The sequence below is a fragment of the Coturnix japonica genome, chromosome 11, assembly GCF_001577835.2.
Source record: "Coturnix japonica isolate 7356 chromosome 11, Coturnix japonica 2.1, whole genome shotgun sequence".
Lineage (NCBI taxonomy): Eukaryota > Metazoa > Chordata > Aves > Galliformes > Phasianidae > Coturnix > Coturnix japonica.
The window spans coordinates 16,443,059-16,460,846 of record NC_029526.1 but is presented as its reverse complement, the minus strand read 5'-3'; the positions used below and the strand labels follow the sequence as shown (position 1 = coordinate 16,460,846).

General features: G+C 54.0%; 3 protein-coding genes across 7 annotated transcripts in view; 2 read left to right on the top strand and 1 right to left on the bottom strand.

Moving 5' to 3' along the window:
* Positions 1-5,132, top strand: part of GALNS (galactosamine (N-acetyl)-6-sulfatase) — a 41,850-nt gene extending 36,718 nt beyond the window's left edge. For 2 of the 4 annotated variants that reach the window (XM_015874345.2, XM_032447166.1), the window contains 2 exons: positions 2,045-2,162; positions 4,047-5,132. In XM_015874345.2, the coding sequence (XP_015729831.1) occupies positions 2,045-2,162; positions 4,047-4,133 (205 nt within the window). In that variant the 3' untranslated portion in view covers positions 4,134-5,132. The remainder of the gene's footprint in view (positions 1-2,044; positions 2,163-4,046) is intronic. The other 2 variants (XR_004308714.1, XM_032447165.1) reach the window with 2 other exon arrangements.
* Positions 5,133-5,246: 114 nt separating this feature from the next.
* Positions 5,247-13,063, top strand: APRT (adenine phosphoribosyltransferase). Its single transcript, XM_015874348.2, has 5 exons — positions 5,247-10,446; positions 11,073-11,176; positions 11,892-12,025; positions 12,144-12,222; positions 12,482-13,063. The coding sequence occupies exons 1-5, from the start codon at positions 10,133-10,135 to the stop codon at positions 12,622-12,624; spliced, it is 774 nt and encodes a 257-aa protein (XP_015729834.1). The 5' UTR covers positions 5,247-10,132; the 3' UTR covers positions 12,625-13,063.
* A 987-nt stretch (positions 13,064-14,050) lies between these two features.
* On the bottom strand, positions 14,051-17,788 carry CDT1 (chromatin licensing and DNA replication factor 1). 2 transcript variants are annotated; one of them, XM_015874344.2, is made up of 10 exons: positions 17,390-17,788; positions 17,033-17,137; positions 16,714-16,931; positions 16,279-16,473; positions 16,045-16,190; positions 15,697-15,800; positions 15,351-15,539; positions 14,922-15,056; positions 14,647-14,848; positions 14,051-14,580 (listed from the first exon to the last, which is right to left on the bottom strand). In XM_015874344.2, exons 1-10 carry the CDS (start codon positions 17,693-17,695, stop codon positions 14,417-14,419), a joined length of 1,764 nt encoding a protein of 587 aa, XP_015729830.1. In that variant the 5' UTR covers positions 17,696-17,788; the 3' UTR covers positions 14,051-14,416.

The following is a 17,788-nucleotide window of genomic DNA, read 5'->3' as shown; positions in this document are numbered from 1 at the left end:
GCTGCTTTGTGTCTGTGTGTGCAGGCTCTCCTGTATTAGTTGTCCTCTCTGTGTGGGCACTGCTTAGCTTGAAACAGTCTTTGCCTCTTTTACAAACCTCCTTTGATATTTCCAGGCTCTCTGCAGTGCTGGAAGCCCTGTGTGTTTGAAACCCAACTGGAGGACTCACAGATAAAATCTGCCTGGCCTAAAAGTGCCACTGGGATGCAATGCTCACCAGGCCTGGAGTGTCCTCAGTGAGGGTGAAAAGCCATAGGGGGTGGCTGGCGGCCTTTCAGTACCTAAAGGGAACCTATAAACAGGAGGGGAGTTGACTCTTTGGAAGGGCAGATAACAGCAGGACAAGGGGAAGTGGTTTTAAGTTGAGGGAGGGAAGATTGAGGTTGGATGTCAGGGGGAAGTTCTTTACTCTGAGAGTGGTGAGGTGCTGGAACAGCTGCCCAGAGAGGCTGTGGATGCCCCGTCCATCCCTGGAGGTGTTCAAGGCCAGGTTGGATGGGGCCCTGGGCAGCCTGGGCTGGTATCAATGTGGAGGTTGGTGGCCCTGCCTGTGGTGGAGGATTGGAGATTCATCATCCTTAAGGTCCCTTCCAACCCACGTCATTCTGTGGTTCTTTGAGAGCTATGAGGGATACATGCACAGAGCAGCATGCAACTTTGGGGGCTTCACCATCTCCATGCAGTCCATGTAGATCATACAGCCAGGATACAACTAGCAGGCTGTGAGAGCAACAGATTAGTTTGCTTGAGCTTGTCATTTCAAATTCCCTTCCGCTTCTCTATCAGCAGCGCTCAGGCCCATCCCCACAATCAGCTTCTCTCTGGACAGCTGCCGAGATGTGATATTTATAGGGTTTACTGGAAACTGTTGGCACGTTGCTGGGCTTCGAAATGTGATTGTTTTTCAAAGTAGGAAATTAGCCGGAGTGTGGGGCTGGTGGCCAGCTTGGACTGCAAGCAAAGGGAGCCCGAGGTCAGCACCGGGCAGCCTTGTTTCTCTTTTATCTTCAGAGCCAACTTGCCACTCTCTGTTTTTTAAGTGACTCTTAAGGTGATGGACAAAATGAGATCATTGGCTGGTCATCCTGTACATTAGAAATACTTGAAGTATTAGTGAAGTACACTCTGAAGCACTTAAACAAGTACCTACTGCAGTAACAGCTGGGTAAAAATCTGGTAATTTATAGCATCCTATGAGGGCTTGGAGCCTGATGGATGGGTCCTGGCTTGGAATAATAAAGCTGTAACGTTGCGAAATTAAGGAGGTATTCTTGTCTTGGACAAGTCACTCCTATTCTTCTCCATCTTCCTGTTTGCATAATGTTAGTTCGTTTTGCTTAGCGATTGTGAAGTTTTACTGGCCAACGGTTGGTTGCATTTGAAACCCTCAGCTTGAGAACGCTCTTGAGAACAAAGTAGTGACATTGCTGTCACTTCCCTTCAATAAGTGCCTCCACGTGATGCAAGTCCTGCAGAAAAGCTCTCCATAGAGTGGAGGATGGGAGCACTGGGAACTGGGTGACCTCTCATGTGACATGCTGGATACACGGCCTTGGCAAACCTGTTTATGTACCTGGCAAGGTGTCTGTCCTGTATTCTGGTCTCCCTAGATAACCACTTAAAGCACCAGCAGACAACCCCAGAAGCACCTTTCCTTTGCTAATGGCATCCCCCTGGGATCCAACACAAGCTGGCAGCATCTCTGTCCAACAAGTGAGGCACTGGGGCTGCTGGAAGCAGCTGCTGTACATGAGCTGCTGTGCTGGGGAGCACACTGGGCTGTCTGCCATCCCTGCCCCCCAGGCTGAGTGTCAGACCTGCAGCCTCGTGCCCAGCCAGGATGGATTCTCTCAGCCCAGCTCCTTCATTCCCAATGGACCTGTGGGCAGTTAGTGCTGGCTGCCTGTTTACATGCTCTTCTCCTTTGCTTCAGCCCAGGAAATGTCTTCTGGCATCTTAGTGATGCTTTAACGATGCTGTGTGTCACACCTGATATATTCAGGAAGCCCCACTAACAACTTCTGAATTTTCTTTCACCTTCTAGTTTTGCCAGCGATGAATATCAAGGAGTTATGAGGCGAATATCTGCTGTGGTGCAGCAGCACAAGGAGACCATGGTGCCAGGAGTGCCACAGCTCAACGTGTGCGACAAGGCCGTCATGGTGAGCAGTTAAAACATTTAATATTCCTTAGCTTAGGGGATATTTTGATGCTGGGAAGGGATGGAGAGGAAGGGAGGGCTGTTTGTTACCTGTGGGATGCAGCAGCACAGCACAGCTCATACAGAGCCAGTCGGGCTATGTGTGCAAAGTCAGCCAGAATGCTGTGATTAACTGAGTTCCCTCCTTAGAGATACCAAAGTATCTACAAGTAGATGCTTCTCCTTTTATAATCCCCTCTGCAGCTCTCAAAAGCCCTCCGTGTTTTGGGTGGTGGGACTGAGGCAGTGGATCTTGTCATATACTCAGATCATTGAGCATCCTTTGGTCCTGCATGGAAAACGATTTGAAGGACCATTGTTTCTGCATTGTTCTCCTTTCATCATTCAACTTTACCTTTCATAAACCCTGTTCTGTGCTCCTCTGGGATTTCTATGGGCTCAGGCACTCTCCCCAGTGTCTGGCTGTTCCCATAGCCCTTCCCTGGAAAGAGTTTTCCTCTGTGCTTCCAGCTGCAAAGCTGGTTCATGAAGTGCAGGCGTGGTGCTGTCGTGCAGTGTGTTCAGGTGCTGTAAAAGCAGTAACACTGTTTGTCAGCCCATAGTGTCTCTGGGTTACAAAGTGGAGCAAGTGCTGGGGACTGGAGGTCTCATACTTCACCCCATACCCCAGCCTTATCTATGGAGCTGTGCTGCCTGAATATTTTCTGTTTCTTTGAACCTCTGGTGCCTCTATGGGGTGGTCAGTGTCTGAAGTTTCCAATGGCACAGTTGAAAATTGAGAAATGGGTTTAGAAAAGGCATTAACAGTTTGTAAATGATCCAGAGCCCTTCATGCAGCCATTCCACCAAACTCCGCTCTGTGTTCTGCAGAGATAGCTGGTGTCTCACTGCCATCTGTTGTCAGCTGTATGGAATAGAAACCCGCTCCAGTATTTTTGATGGGGTTAAGTTTCTCTTTAGCTCCACAGGAATTTAATCAGTTTAATGACTTGAAAAACTTAATGATATCAAAGGCAGCAGGTCGGAGCTGAACTGAGCGTTAACAGGTGAAAGCGAGAGTCTCCCATGGATGGACTTGGAGAGTCAGGGAGAGAACACACAGGATTTCTGAGGGCAGAGATCTGACATTCACATTGGCACATCCCCAAGTTTTAAATGACTCCAAAAAAAAAACCCAAACCCTGAAATTCAAAGAACTTTCTTATCCAAACTCCTTCCTGTTAATCCCTTTGGAAGCTGAGCTTTGCAGTGGGATTCCTTTCTGATGTTGCTATCTGTTGTATGCGTGCCAGAGATAGGTGAGCTCAAGAAACATGAAAACAAGGGAGGAAAATAGTTTTGCTCTGCATGCATTGAGGGAGCTGGCTCATAAATACCTCCTGCTCCATTTGTTTGTGAATTCATCCATCAAGGTGCTCATTAAAGTACAGGCATTTTTCTCTCTCACTCCCTCAGCCTTCAAACACTGGTGATTTTTACTTGTTTCCTTAATAAAATACACAGATATTGTAGTGCTGAGGGTATGAGCTCTTTCCTGGACCACAGGAGAAGTAGGAGTTCACCAACAGCTCATGATCTGTGTGCTCCGTGCTACTGCAGTCACTATGAGTCCCACCAGATTGCATTTTATAGGAGAAACCATCATATTCCAGCAGAGGGAATCGACGTGTAAGGGTTTGTAGTCTTCCCTAAAGCCTTTCTGAATAGGATTTGGAGCTGGAGAGTGGATGATCCCAGGAGCATCAGCTGCAAGAGTTCTGTTTTTCAAGCAAGACGTAGGACCTAACAGGATCCCTGTTAGGATACAGGGCTCAGCAGATACTTTGTGTAAAGGTCTGACTTCATTTTTTTTCCCCCTGTGTATTTTGTTTGCTTTTTTTAACAGAATTGGTCTCCCCCGGGCTGTGAGAAGCTCGGGAAGTGCCTGGAACCACCCAAGTCTGATCCGAAGAAGTGCTTTTGGTCTCATTGATCTTTCCTGCAGCCCTCAGGAGCTGCCCAAAAAGCCCTCAAACCGCCTGGACGCTGAGTTTACAATGCATCTCTTCTCATGTTGGCACTCCTGTTTACACAGGAAGGGTGTGATGTATGTGTGATATCATCATTTGCTCTTCCAAAAGGGACAGTGTTTATATTGCTTAGTGCTCAGGGTTTAGCCTGTCCTCATCTGTTGGTTTAGTTGTTTCCGTAAATGGTAAATTTTCAGTGAGGACTGATTTAACTGTGAAAGATCTCTGGACAACCACAGCTCTGCCATGAGTTCTGAAACACCACGGGTGCACCTTCCCTCTGCCTTCTTCCAACCGACCTCTGGAATCACTGCTTACATGGATGCCCCAGCAGCAGCCATAGGAGACTGCTCAGGAAACGTACAGCCCTGCCCAAGCTGCCCTTGTTTTGTTTGCCTGTAACTTGTTGCTTTAACATTTCGTTTCCATTGTGAACTCTTTGGACACCGACTTGTTTTTGCCTGTTCTTCCTAAGCTTGCAAGTACTGGGTGCAGCCGTACGGCCCACACTGCTGCTGTGCACGCCTGAGTGCAAACAAGTGCTGTGTTCTGTTCTCAACTAAGGGTCAGCTACAGACAGAAGGTCCTGCATTTTTTCCTTCTGTAGCTGCAAACGCTCACCAGGTCATATTATAAAGAAATGTGCAGATAGGATTCATGTAAGTATTGCCTTAGTGCTGGTGTACGGAGCGTTCTCGGGGAGCTGGGGCTCCGTTGTTCACTTGTGGGATTTTCTTTCTTTCCAAACATCCAGGTCCAAATATGGTGTAAGTCACTTGTAGTCTCGTGAGCTGGGTCCACCCAACTGCAGGCTCAGAAATGCCCTTTTACATCACGCATTAACTCTTGACCCTGTTTCCAGTGTATGCTCTCCGAGGAATTCTTCTTGTGCAAACTTTCCCCATTCTGGGTGTAGCACTTCTCCAAACAGATTTCTTGGTAAAGGCAGATTCTTCACATAATTTCACGTTGTAAATCGCTCATCCCATTTTGAGTCTGTTTTTCATACCCCTGGCTGTTGCTGATAAATGGCTCTTGAACAGAACCTGGCAAGGTTGTTGTGGAGCTGGATGGGAATAGCTAGAAGCAGGGTTAGCTTGCTGGCTGCACCAATGACAGGTCTGCTTCCAGCCCTCCCCTGTTTGATGCAGGACATGTGCCCTCTCCGCATGGCATTTTGCTGCCCTGAGAATGATCAGAGCAGAGCAATGCTGGTGCTGGCTTGAGACATGCTGACAGCTTCTGTGTTATCCGCTGTTCTCCACCTCCCACTAACTTCTCAACTTGTTGTCCTTGCCCCCCCTATAATCCCAAATGCTCTCATCCCCCCCCTTCCTATGTTTCATGCTACCTGTAATCTCTGGACTAATTCCTAGCATCCATCTCCTGAAGCTGGATAACCCTCTTAAGATGGTAATAAGCTCGAGTCAGCTCATGATGCTCCAGCCAACAGCAGACCCTCGGAACCTCCCTGCCTGCAGGCAACCCCAGCATCCTACCTGCCCTAACCAAGAGCTGTGCCAGAAGCGTTCCCAGCCCAACTTATCACAAATAAAGATACCACCAGATGAGGGAGTCCGTCACCGCAGCCGCCTGAAGGTTGCTGTCAGCTCTCCAACAGCTGTGAGCATCTGCTGCAAACTGCAACAGCTTCATCTCTATGCGCTGCCTGTAAACAGATCCCAGGGCTGCAGCTCCCAAACGCGCTGCCCAGCTCTCAGCCTTTGCATTGTGCACATGGTAAGCATGCCAGGTGCTGGTAGCCATGCGGCCCTGCCTGCAACTTCATTCTTTTCTCTCTTGCAGTTTTGGAGACTTTTTTCTTCCTCTGTGTTACTTGCTTGGACACGCTCTCAGCACACTCAGTGTTTGGTTACTCAGCACACAAAGTCTTCATCCCTTATTGAAACAGTCCCTTGGTGCATAGATACTGGGTGTAAACTTTACACTACAAAGCTGGCTGCTGGAAGTGACTTGAAGTTTGTTTAGTTCATTGCTTCGTGTCTGTTAGCTAGAAAAGATCAAAGCTTCATATAAAGAAGCTTTAAATAAGTATAGTAGTTCTACAGCTGGACAGCCAGGCAGAATTTGAAACCATTGCCTTCCCCAAAGACGTACAGATTTTAATGTTAAAGTGAGATGAGGAGCTGAGGAAAACAAAGCAACGCATTTATCAGTGAGCAGATAAAGGGTTTGTGTGCACACACCTGTGGAACAGCTGGCACCTTGGTTCGGGGCAGCCTCCCAGCTCTGCCTCCCAGGTCATGGGGCTGGCTGGGCTTAAAAATAACTTGTTTTGTTTTCCTTGCATTATTTTTAACACGGATCAATTACCCAGCCCACACAGCTGCCCGGCGCACTCGGGAGGCAGGGGGGTAAGTGAGCTGAGCACGCAGCCATGGGACAAACACAGCCAGCCTGTAGCTTGGAGGGCAGCCCCTCTGCCCCTCATACATAGCCTGAACCTCTGGTCTATGTGACAGCTGCCTGCTGTGGGGTCCTGGCTTTACAGGGGCTGTGTGTGCCATAGCTGTGAGCAGGGAAAGGGCCCTGGTGGGATTTAGTGCTCCACAGCAGGGCTGCTTCCTTCCTGAAGCTTTGAGCCGAAGGGAAGGTGGTGTCATTCTAAGGCTGCTTCTGCGTGACGTTCCTGTCTTTATGTTTAAATACGTCTCCTAAATGCTGAAAGCTTGATATCTCCTTAGGCTGAGAGTCCGAGGAATTCCTCTCCTGCCTTTAATTTCCAATTAGCTGAGCCTCCCAAGTCTCCCTCCTCTGCCCCAGAGGCTCCGTTATCGTCCCACCCTCCGTGCAGAGAAGCTTCTGAAATTGATGTAACTAATAATCGTGGAGAAAGTCCTCCTGCATTTCCAGTCTGCAGCTACACAAATGGAGCCCGGGTTTAAAAGCCTGCAGCGACAAATGGATTATTTCGGTGGCAAATTAGTCTCCGTGGACCAACAATTCGGGGGAGCTGAACACTGGAATGGGAATGCGGAAGATCAATTCCCAACACTTAGAGCCAAGGTTAATGCCCTGCAAACAGTATTGAGTGCAGCGATGAGAGATAACGTGCCTCCGTGTTTCAAATGCCGAGCAGAAGAGTGCGGTATTAGAGGCAAAAATGGGAAAGTTTGTGGGGATTTGGGGTTGGAAAGCGGCGTTGGGAGGCAATGTGCTGTCTGCAGTCACCCCAAAGAACACTCAGGGCTGAGCAGGGATCCTGTGGCTGTCCTTGGCCTGGAGAGCCTGCAGGCTGCGCTCACCGAGTGATTGACTGCTTCTTCCATAGCCAAGCAACTGTTTTGCAGTTCAAATGGCTCCTTTTCCACTTTTCTGAGCGGTTTTAATACTTGGAAAAGCACTTCTGCTGTTGTTTTCTGCTTCTATTTGATACTTTCCATTTGCTATCAGAATGCAGCACAGCAGTGGCTCTCCAATCAAACTCAGAGTTTTCTAAGTGCGGTTGTGAGGGAGGAACTGAAATCTCGTCTGAGGTTCCTTCTTTTTGTTGGAAAACATCTCCTCTAGACACAGAGCAGACCCCATTGCCTGGTTTTCTTTCTATCCCGTGCCTCCACTTGGAGTTCTGCAGTTGCTCGAAGTCCAGTCCCAATTATATAAATACTAAATAGATGTGAGCCAAAAGCCTGTGGTCTCTTAGAAGAGCAGAAACCTCTGCCATCCAACTTACCAGAGCCAGCCTGGCAGCCAACACATGATTCTCTGCCTTTTCCCCTCCCAGAGCCACTTCACACCCTCCTAAGTGATAGGATACATAGGCTGGCAGTGCAATTCCCCCCCACCCTAAAATAGGGGCAGAAAAGGACCAGCTTGCCAGCAGTGAGGAATGTGTGCCAAATGCATTAGCTCTGGCTCCAAATCCCCCTCCTGCTTTGGCAGGAGCTCTGTGTCCCCTCCAAAGGCCTGAGCTGGGGTCAGCTCAGAGCACGATGCTCAGCAGGCAGCACCAGAGCGTGGTCCCTTACTCCTATTAGTGGGGACACAACGAGCTCGCTGCTCATAGCACCAATCCAGAGAACAGGGAGCTGGCTGGGGAGCTGCATTCCTCTGCTGTTGAAATAAGATATTTCACATTTGTGGGGGTTTTTATTTTTATTTTTATTATTATTAAAAAAAAAAACTGGTTTAAAGTGCATGCGTTTCCAAAGCTGAAATTGAAACGAAGCGTTCCAGAGGATTTGGATGGAAATTTCAGTTTCTCGTTTCCCCCTGTGGGGTATGTTGAAATTTTGGGCATTTTGTTCCACTTCACGCTGAAGTTTGAACATCCTGAACGGAACAGAAACTTCCACACTCAGCACAGCTCTTCTCATTGCCCGCTGAAGCTGATTCGAGTTTGCTCTGAAGCCTTCGTGCAAACACTTGCTGCGTTCACGGTCTAACAACACCAGGATCTTAAAGCACTTTGCAATCACTCATTATCCATGCATAGGAAAGAGGGGCAAAGGTGGGCTCCCCATCCTGCAGTGCCATCAAGCTGCAGCCCCCCCTCCATGCACGGAGCAGCTCAGCCCTCCCCAAGCTGCGAGCGGATGCTGCCACCTCCCCATGATGTGATATTCCAGAGCTGAAGTCCTTTGACATCACCGTTGGAAATCGGTCCTAGGAAAGTTCTTTTTTTGGGTGGAAACTGCGGTAGGAGTCAGAGCTGCTGTTTGAAGAGTTGAACAATTAGAAGGAAACTCGTTGACTTGTGGATGTTAAACTCGGTCAGTGGCTCCCTGTGCTAATGGGGGATTGATGGATGAGGTGCAGTGCTGACAAAAGCCTGGAGAAATGTTCTTAAAGCCGAGCTGGCACCTTGCGTCATCTCTGGCAGCTGGAGGGTTGGTGTAACCTTCCATAGGATCAGTGCAGGGCTTGGGAATCTCGTGTAGCTGCTGGAAAACACTGATGTCCTATGGGCTGTAACTGCAGAACCAGGTGAGGTGGAACTGTGGGGTATAATGGGGTGGCACCGAGCAGGTCTGCCAGGCTGTGATACCGCAGGCAGGAGGCGGAAGAGCCCCTTCCCATCTCCTGCTTATTTCCATGGGCAGGCAGAGTAATTCCATCGCTTCCATCCGCCAGGAAGAAGAGGAAGCTGCCGGAACAGCTCACATCTGGTATTGTCATTGGTGGGATGACAAAAGAGAAGAACCCTTCCAGTTCTGCTATGGGAGCACGGGTGCAGTGCCTGTTCCAGCGGATGGCTCCGTGCCGCAGCTGTGTTTGCTTCTCTGGAGCAGCTGTTAGGATTTTCCTGGTGCCAGGGAGATAATCTGACTTCAGGGAAAATCTTACTCTGTGAAGGAGAAGGAGGCACCGAGCTCCTGTGTGGGCTGCCCTTGGCAATGGAGCCTGGAGAGGGAGGGAGCAACCTCTGCACTGACCTTTAGCTCATCCCCAGCCATCCAGCACACAGGTGCCTTCGGCCAGAGGGTTAAAGAGACCTGACAGCCCCTATGGATGGAGAAGGAAGGAAGTGGAGCAGTGGAGGATTCAGCCTGCAGCCTTCTAGAGGCTGTGCATTGAGAGCTGGAAATGCAGCAGCATGGGGTGCAGGCAGAACCCTCGCTGTGCAAGAGCCCCATCTGACAGCTGGAAGGTGCCCAGGCTGCAGGGGCAGCTCTGTGTCCACAGCCAGGATGCTGCAATGGGCACCGGGCTTGGCCAGGGATGCTGCACGCTGGAGCTGCCTTTGCTTTCAGTGGGCAGCTGTACCTAGGGTGCATTTGGTGCAGATCCAGGTCAGATCTGCTAATGGAAAAGGAGATGTGCAATCACTCGGCAGCACATCTCCTGCCCGTGATGGATTTTGCACGGGCAAATGGCAATTCCCATAGCAAGAGATGGAACTGAGGGCCGTGTCTGCCTCCCCAACAGAACCACAGAACCCTAGAATGGGCTGGGTTAAAAAGGACCAGCATGATCATCCAGTTTCAAACCCCTTTGCTATATGCAGGGTCACCAACCATCAGACCACTGTGCTCAGCCATGCCATGCGCTGCTGGGGCTCCGTGGACCAAAGTCTGTGTGTCCAAAGGGGGGGAAGGAACAGAACAACTTCGGGGCTCGATGCTCCAACTCAATTGCGCTCCGTGAGCTCCGGGATCGTACACGATGGTGCCGTGGAAGCTCCGCCCGCTGGGGGCCGTCCGGCCGCGGTTGCGCAGTCATTGCGCGCAGCGCCATGAGCGAGGACAAACTGCGCGTGGTGCGGGACCGAGTGCGGTCATTCCCCGACTTCCCCGTGCCTGGAGTGCTGTTCCGGTGCGGGGGGATGGGGCTGAGGATGGGAGAGAGGAACTGGGGTTGGGAATGGGAGTTGGGGTGGGGATGGAGCCGAGGAGATGGGAATGGGGCTGGGGAATTGGGGTGGAGATGGGGGTGGAGTAGGGAGACTGGGGATGGGGCGGGGAGCTGGGGGTGGGAGGGAGGTTGGGGATGGAGGTAAGAAGTTGGGAATGGGGCAGGGGATGGGAATGGGGTGGGGAAATGGAGATGGAGCTGGGGATGGGGTCAGGGGTGGGGATGGGGAATGGAGATGGAGCTGAGAATGGGGATTGGGCTGGAGATGGAGCAGGGGATGGGGAATGGGGTTGGGGATGGAGCCAAGGAGCTGGGAATGGGGCAAAGGATGGGAATAAGGCTGGGGAATGGAGATGGAGCTGGGGATTGGGCTGGAGATGGAGCAGGGTATGGGGGTGGGGATGGAGCCAAGGATCTGGGAATGGAGATGGATCTGGGGATGGGGTCAGGGAGCAAGGGATGGAGATGGAGCAGGGATGGAGATGGGGAAGGGGCTTTGGCCAGGCAGGACATGTGCCCCCTGGGTGCAATAGCAGCATCACCTCCATCCCTTGGTTGCTTGCTAACTGCTCTCCCTCTGTTTGCAGTGACATCAGCCCCCTGTTGAAGGATCCTGTAGCTTTCAAGGCTTTGATTGATCTTCTGGAAGATCACCTGAGGGCATCCTTCCCCAAAATCGATGTCATTGCAGGTGGGTGTTCAGTCCCTGCAGGGCACTGTGTGCTCAGAATCCCCAGGTGGTAAGTGCAGGCAGACACCTCGCTAATGGGACAGAAAATAGTGTAGCCTTTGGACACTGTCTGTTGGCCTGTATTGTACAGTAACACCAGTATGGGATTGCCCTTAACCCAGTGCTGCCCTTTCCTGAAATACTGGTTTGAGACGAGACAGACGCCAACCAATGCTACTTCATTGCCAATGTTGTAATTCTATTGTTAAAATAGAGGCATTCAGCGAGCACTGAAAGCCATTGTGCTATGCCTGGGCAGCCCCATGGCAGGGAGCCCCTGTTCCAGCATGTTTGCCTTCCCATGCAGCTTTTTTCAAGCCAACTGAAACAGCCATGGCAGTGATAATGCATTACAGCACACGCTTTAAAGAGGCTGAGAATGAAAGTGCTGGGAAAGGAACTGCTGGGGCTGGGTGATAGCCCAGAGCTCAGAGCCTGAACCAAACCTCCTCCAAGTGCCTGCTGATAACCTGCTGTGCAAAGTCCTTGGCTGCGTGGCTGCAGTGATAACTGGGGCTCAGCTGAGCTCAGCTCTTTGAAGGAGAGCTCGAGGAAAAGTCCAGAGGGCTGCTGGGGGGTGGGCACGTTGCTCTTGCACTTGGGAGGATGAACATGGGCTGTCAATCCCAAATGGCTTTTCTGAGTGTTCTTGCTGCTTCTCCCCCTTCCCCCCCAGGTCTGGACTCCCGTGGCTTCCTCATAGGCCCCCCCCTGGCTCAGAGACTGGGGGTTGGCTTCGTGCTGATCCGGAAGAAGGGGAAACTCCCCGGCCCCACTGAGTCCATCTCATACAGCCTGGAGTACGGCAAGGTGATGCCCAGTGGGGGAAGGGGTCAGCAGGCTGTGCCTGATCTTGGAGTGTTAGCAGGTTAGTTAGTGTTCCTCTGCAAGGCAGGGCTGCAATGAAGATGCTCTTTCCACCCTGCAGGCTGAACTCGAAGTCCAGAGTGATGCTGTGGAAGCAGGACAAAAAGTGGTCATTGTGGATGACTTGCTTGCAACCGGAGGTGAGAGAAGCAGAGAGAAGCAGGTGTGGGTCACCCTGCTTTCCTCCACGGGTGAACCTTGAGTACGTTGTGCATGGAAACCACCATCCATGTAACGTCCTGCAGCATGGGAGGTGGCAGTGTAATGGTTGTTGCGTGTAAATCACTGTAGCAACTACACCTCATGCTGTGCATGGTGCTGGAGTTCCTTGTGTTGGTGCATGCTTTGGTGCTGCTCCTCAGCCAGGGGTATCTCTGCTCAACCTCCCTCTGCATGCAGGTACGATGCGTGCAGCCTGCGAGCTGCTGGCGAGGCTGAAGGCTGATATCCTGGAGTGCCTGGTGGTCATTGAGCTGAAGGCCCTGAGAGGGGCAGCCAAGCTGGAAGCCATCCGTTTCCACTCCCTGCTGCAATACGACTGAGGCTGCTGCAGCACCTCGGGGTGCAGGTGGTGACACTGGGTTGATGTCACTATGGGGTGGGCAGCGGGGACCTGCACAAGAAGCTATGGAAGCTGGAGTCCTGTTCATTTGCCAAGCCACAGATCAAAGCATGCTTAGTGCACAAATCCTTTTTTCTTTCCTATTTGAGTTCATCTCTTTGGGGAGGGGGACCCCATGATTTTAGAGGTGCTACCAAGGCAATGCCAGGTGCTCCATGGAGCCTCAGGTCCCTCTGCCTGAGCCCAGCCCTGGGCAAGCTCCAAGTGGGTCCTGAGGAGCTCAGATGGGCGCAGTGCTGCTGTGCCTCGTGGGCTGAGCAGGGTTCAGGCCAGCCCTGGGCTCTCCCACCTCCCCATCTCAGCAGGGACTGAACTCAGTGATACAATAAATGTTGACTTATTTTTCTATTTTTTTCTAAGCTGTCTCAGCACTCTTCTTGCAGTAACAGCAGCTGTCAATGACCCTCATGGCAGCACTGGGGGCTGCAGCCTGAGCCTCCCATTGCCACCTCAACCTTACAGGAGGCAGCAGCGACCACATCCAGGTATCTCCATCCCACAGGTCGGAGGGGGTCACCTGGGCAGTGTGGATCTCAATGCTGGGGTAGCACCTTCCAAACACAGAGCATGGGGATGGCACGCTGTGCTCACAACCCTCATCATGCCTGTTTTTAATCCCCCTTTCCCAAAGCCATTCCAATGCTGCTCTGCACCCCCCAGAGGAAACCTTCCCCTGGGTGTTGGGATCCCCAAGCAGCCCCATGTCGAGCACACACACTCGGCACTGCTTGCAGGAGCCCGCTGTGATGTAGAGAGGGGAAAATGAGTTCCACCCCATGGAGCTGTGTGTGGAAAGCAGCTGCAAGCTGCGGAGGCGAGCGCTGGCCTTACAGCTGCCAGGGCTGGCTGTGTGTGCAGCCAAGGGGTGACATCAGGGAACCTGGGGACGGTGCTTGCTTTCACTTGATGCCGTGACTCACAGCAGCAGCACTTCAGAGCTGGAGGAAGCGTGTGTGGAGCTGTGAACGGGAGCTGTGCTGGGTTGGAGCCCTGCTGGGACCGTGCTGCGGTCAGCCCTCAACTGGGAAGCTCCAAGCAGCTCAGCCCTGCACACTGCTGCAGCATAAAGCACAGCACCCCTTCAATTCACCCAACCCAGGTGAGCAGCCCTGCATTGAGCAGCCCCCTCCCCACGCTCACCCCCTCTGCCCCGTGCCAGAGCCACGCCAGCCCCACTGACAAGAGCAGCATTGAGCTCCGCTCAGCCCACGCTCACTTTTTCCACCGAGGCTTTTCTGCACTTGGACTGTGCCCCAGCTCTTCCCTGCGTGAGCGGCCGGGGCCCTCAGCCACGGAGCAGCACAGACAGCGGGAGGAAAAGCACCGGGTTCACCAGGCGAGTCAGCTATATTTAAAACATTTAATCCAAATGTGTTTTGACAAGTCCTGTCGTCGTTTCCAGCGAGTGCTGGAGATGTGCTTCCCTCCCTTAAAAACACAACCAGACCCGAACACCACAAACAGCACTTGGCCACTTCTCTACCTCCTTCCTCCGCACACGAGAAGCCCCTGTGCCCACCCAGGATGTGGCACAAGGGGGCTGGAGGCTCCAGATCTCACCCCAGACCCTGCACCACCTTCAGCTTTAGAAGCAGCTGCGACCTGCAGGGACCCTACAGAAGAACTCAATCAACACCCGCTTTGCTCCTGGAGCACGGCCGGAGCTTGAAGAAAAGAGAACTGCATAGGGAAAGCCTGGACTCCAGCAGGGCTCAATGGGCTTCTGCCTCCTTGGCCGCCTTCTCCAGCCTCTCAGTGACAAGGCTGAGGTCCGTGTTCTTGTCCAGCTTCATGTAGGTGTCAGCACGGATGGCGTGGAACGTCACCCAGTCGGGCAGCAGCTCAGCCAGGAGCCTCAGGTGCTTCTCCATCTCACCTACAGACAACAGCTCAGCTCCCAGCCCGGCAAACCCCACCGCCGTGCCCCCCACACCCCCCCTACCTGCTGCCATCTCTGTGGGGTAGCTATCAACCATACGGGCACACAGCAGCTCCATGGGCAGCGCCGGCTTCTTCTCGGCCACGAAGACCCCACGCAGGATACGGGCCATGGCTGGTAGTCGGCCCATCATGGCCAGCCGCTCCTCCTGCTCCACTGCCCGCGTCATCAGCACCTGCAGCCGCCGGGCCTCCTTAGCACGGATCTGGGGAGCAACAAGAGGGTTTCAGACACAGGTTGGGCCCCCCCAGGGCCACGGCCAGGATGGAATTACTCACCCGCTCCAGCAGCGCCTGGGACACCCCTTTGAGAGCGCTGGAGGTGCTGGCAGGGGATGCTGCTTTGGAAAGCGCCGGTTCCTCCGCACCGGCTTCAGCGCTTCTTAAGGCCAGGTTGGCAAGAGCTTTTTCCATCTGCTCATGTGGACGGAGGAGGAGTTGAGTTACAGCTGGGAGGAAGGAGAAGTTTCCCCTCCGCCGCCCCCCACCCCCAGGGCCACCCTGCAGCAGCTCAGTGCTCCCCCCGTGTACATCAGATCCATCTGTGTGGGGCACGACCTCACCTCCAGCCCCATACACATGGATGGTCAGCGTGTGTTCCCACCTTACAGCACCCAGTTGGCCCACACAGGAGCAGCCCTTCCCCACTCCTACCCAAACCCAGTGTGATGGCTGCTGTGGGGCAGTGGCTGGATGCTCCCCGCTCACCTTAGTGCTCACTGTGCCCCGAGCTGCACTCAGCACCTCCTGCGCCGTGCTGACCTTGTCCTCTTGTGGTGGCCGTGGCAGCTCTGCTGGGCTGATGTCAGGCACCTCGTCCACATTGAAGCGGGGATGCCAGCGGGTCAGCTTGTCCTCCGGCACCTCCATGGGAGGGCTCAGCGCAGCCAGGAATGCCTGCAGCAGGGTGAGAATGTGGCAGCTGGAAAGCCAGAACCGGGAGAAATCGCAGCAGCCACGCATTCCTTGCTCTCCACGCTGCATTACTGTCCTCCCACCCACTCCTTCAGAGGGTGAGAACAGCCTGCTCCATTGACATTGGGCTGGGACTCACCGCATGGTGCTGCTTGACAATGTTCACCAGGCTGCGGTGGAACTCCTTCCTGCGCTCCAGCAGACGAGATGCTGACAGGTGAGGGCGGCCACACAGCTGCTCATCTGCAGGGAGAGAGCAGCAGCACAGCAAAGCCCTGAGTGAGGGTACAACAGGGCTGAGCCCTGAGTGACGGTACAACAGGGCTGAGCCCTGAGTGAGGGTACAACAGGGCTGAGCCCTGAGTGAGGGTACAACAGGGCTGAGCCCTGAGTGAGGGTACAACAGGGCTGAGCCCTGAGTGACGGTACAACAGGGCTGAGCCACGCTCAGGCTGTTTTAGAGCCAGCAGGTCCCAGTTTCGCTCACCTTCCCCCAGCACCGGCTCCAACGTCAGCTGGTACTGTGACTTCTTCACACCGCTGCTGTAGGTGGGGATGTTCTTCTCCTGGCGGAAGCGATAGGACGTGGGATACACTGCCTTGATCTGCCCCACGTGCCGCTCCTCGAACTGCCTGCAACGGCACCAGGGAGGTGGGGAACCCCAAAGGCTGACGCAGGGAAGCAGCCCCAGCTGCACAACCAGCACCGCTGCACACTCACTTGCGCATCATGTCCTGCACGCCCTGCTTGACCTTGGCAAAGGTGATGGTCTCAGAGCGGTTGAAAAGCATCCCAGCAATGGTGTCCACGCTGCGGAACATCTCTGCCAGAACCTTGTACTTGTAGGGTAAGGTCAGACCTGGTGGTGTGTCCTGTGCCAGGGCATGGAAGCGCTGGTACGCGGGGAGCTGTGTGCTGCTGGGGATGGAGGAATGGAGAGGGCTCAGTGGGGCAGCCCTGAGATGGGAGCAGCATGTCCCCCAGCCTGGGGCAGGTCCCATCTGCTGCCCCCCATCCCAGCATCCCACTTTGCTTCCAGCTCCCAGTGCTCTGGGGATGGCAAACCCAGTGCTCAGGGCTGACCCAGAACTGCAACACCACATGGGCAAAGCAGCCCCACAGTGCCCCACTTTCCTCCTGGGAGTTGTTTCTCACCTATTCCCTGTTGTTACTGGAGTCTCTGTCCCGGTGACCCCATGCTGCCCTGTCCCATTGCCCGCTGCCTTGGCACGGAGCCGCTGCTCCAGGCCCTGCAGACTCTGCAGGCGGCTCCGCAGCTCAGCACCGACCCCAGCGGGGACGGGGGGCACTTGGGTGGGGGGGGGCTTCATCCTCATCCTCTGCAGGCGGCTCTGCAGCGCGGCCAGCTCCTCCTGCGGGGTCAGAGAGGGTTAGTGAAGGCTGAATGCACAAAGGGAAGCCATCAGGTGGAGACCCCAATAAGGCACTAAGCCCCCTCCCCCCATTCCCATACCTGCTCCAGGCGTGGTGTGGTTCCGCTGTTCTGCTCCAGGCTGGGGATGCACGTCCTGCTGGCTGTGGGGGGCTGCAGCGGGGCCGGCGATGGGGGGCTGGCAGTCTGTGGGTTGGCAAGAGAGAGGATTAGGAGCTGCAAACTGGGGCTGCCCATAAGTGTGAAGTGTGCGGGGACTCCCAACACCACCCCACACCCTAAACCCCAGGACCCCAAATCAAGCACTGGGACCCAAGTCAGACACCAGGGACCCCCCCCATTTAAGTACCAGGATCATCCCCAAATCAACAAACAGACACGCGAAAGGCCCCATCTTCCACCCCCCACACCCCCCCCCATTGCCCACCATTACCCCACCTCGGGCCCCGCATCCCGCGGCAGCTCCAGCCTCTTCCTCGCCGATTTCCCTCCCCGTTCCCCTCCCGGTGTCTCCTCTCCCATCTCCCTCCGGCTCCGTTTCCTGCCCGCCACCCTCGGTATTTGCGGGGCAGCGCTGCGGGTCGGGGTTCGCGGCGATGCTGGAGGTGTTGGAACGGCACCATCATTCCGGGATCCCGGAGGGGTGAGGATGGCGGCCTTGTGAGCTCGGGTGCCGTGTTTGCCGGTGATGCTGACGGCGGTTTTGGTGCGGCCGAAGAAATCGGTGAGCCGGAGCTGCGCCATCCCGGCCGCGTGGTGCCCGGTGCGGAACGCGGCGCGGGCGCGCGAAACTCGCCGCGCTTGGCGGGAACTCCGCCCACCGGCGGGTCACGTGGG

Excerpts from the sequence above, each read along its gene's own strand:
- CDT1 (XM_015874344.2), bottom strand. The coding sequence starts at position 17,695 with ATGGCGCAGCTCCGGCTCACCGATTTCTTCGGCCGCACCAAAACCGCC. Across the intron at positions 17,138-17,389 it reads CGCGGGATGCGGGGCCCGAG|ACTGCCAGCCCCCCATCGCC; the intron begins GTGGGGTAATGG and ends GCCAACCCACAG. Across the intron at positions 14,581-14,646 it reads CCCCACAGAGATGGCAGCAG|GTGAGATGGAGAAGCACCTG; the intron begins GTAGGGGGGGTG and ends TGTTGTCTGTAG.
- APRT (XM_015874348.2), top strand. The coding sequence starts at position 10,133 with ATGCAGGGTCACCAACCATCAGACCACTGTGCTCAGCCATGCCATGCG. Across the intron at positions 10,447-11,072 it reads GTGCCTGGAGTGCTGTTCCG|TGACATCAGCCCCCTGTTGA; the intron begins GTGCGGGGGGAT and ends CTCTGTTTGCAG. Across the intron at positions 12,223-12,481 it reads TGACTTGCTTGCAACCGGAG|GTACGATGCGTGCAGCCTGC; the intron begins GTGAGAGAAGCA and ends CTCTGCATGCAG.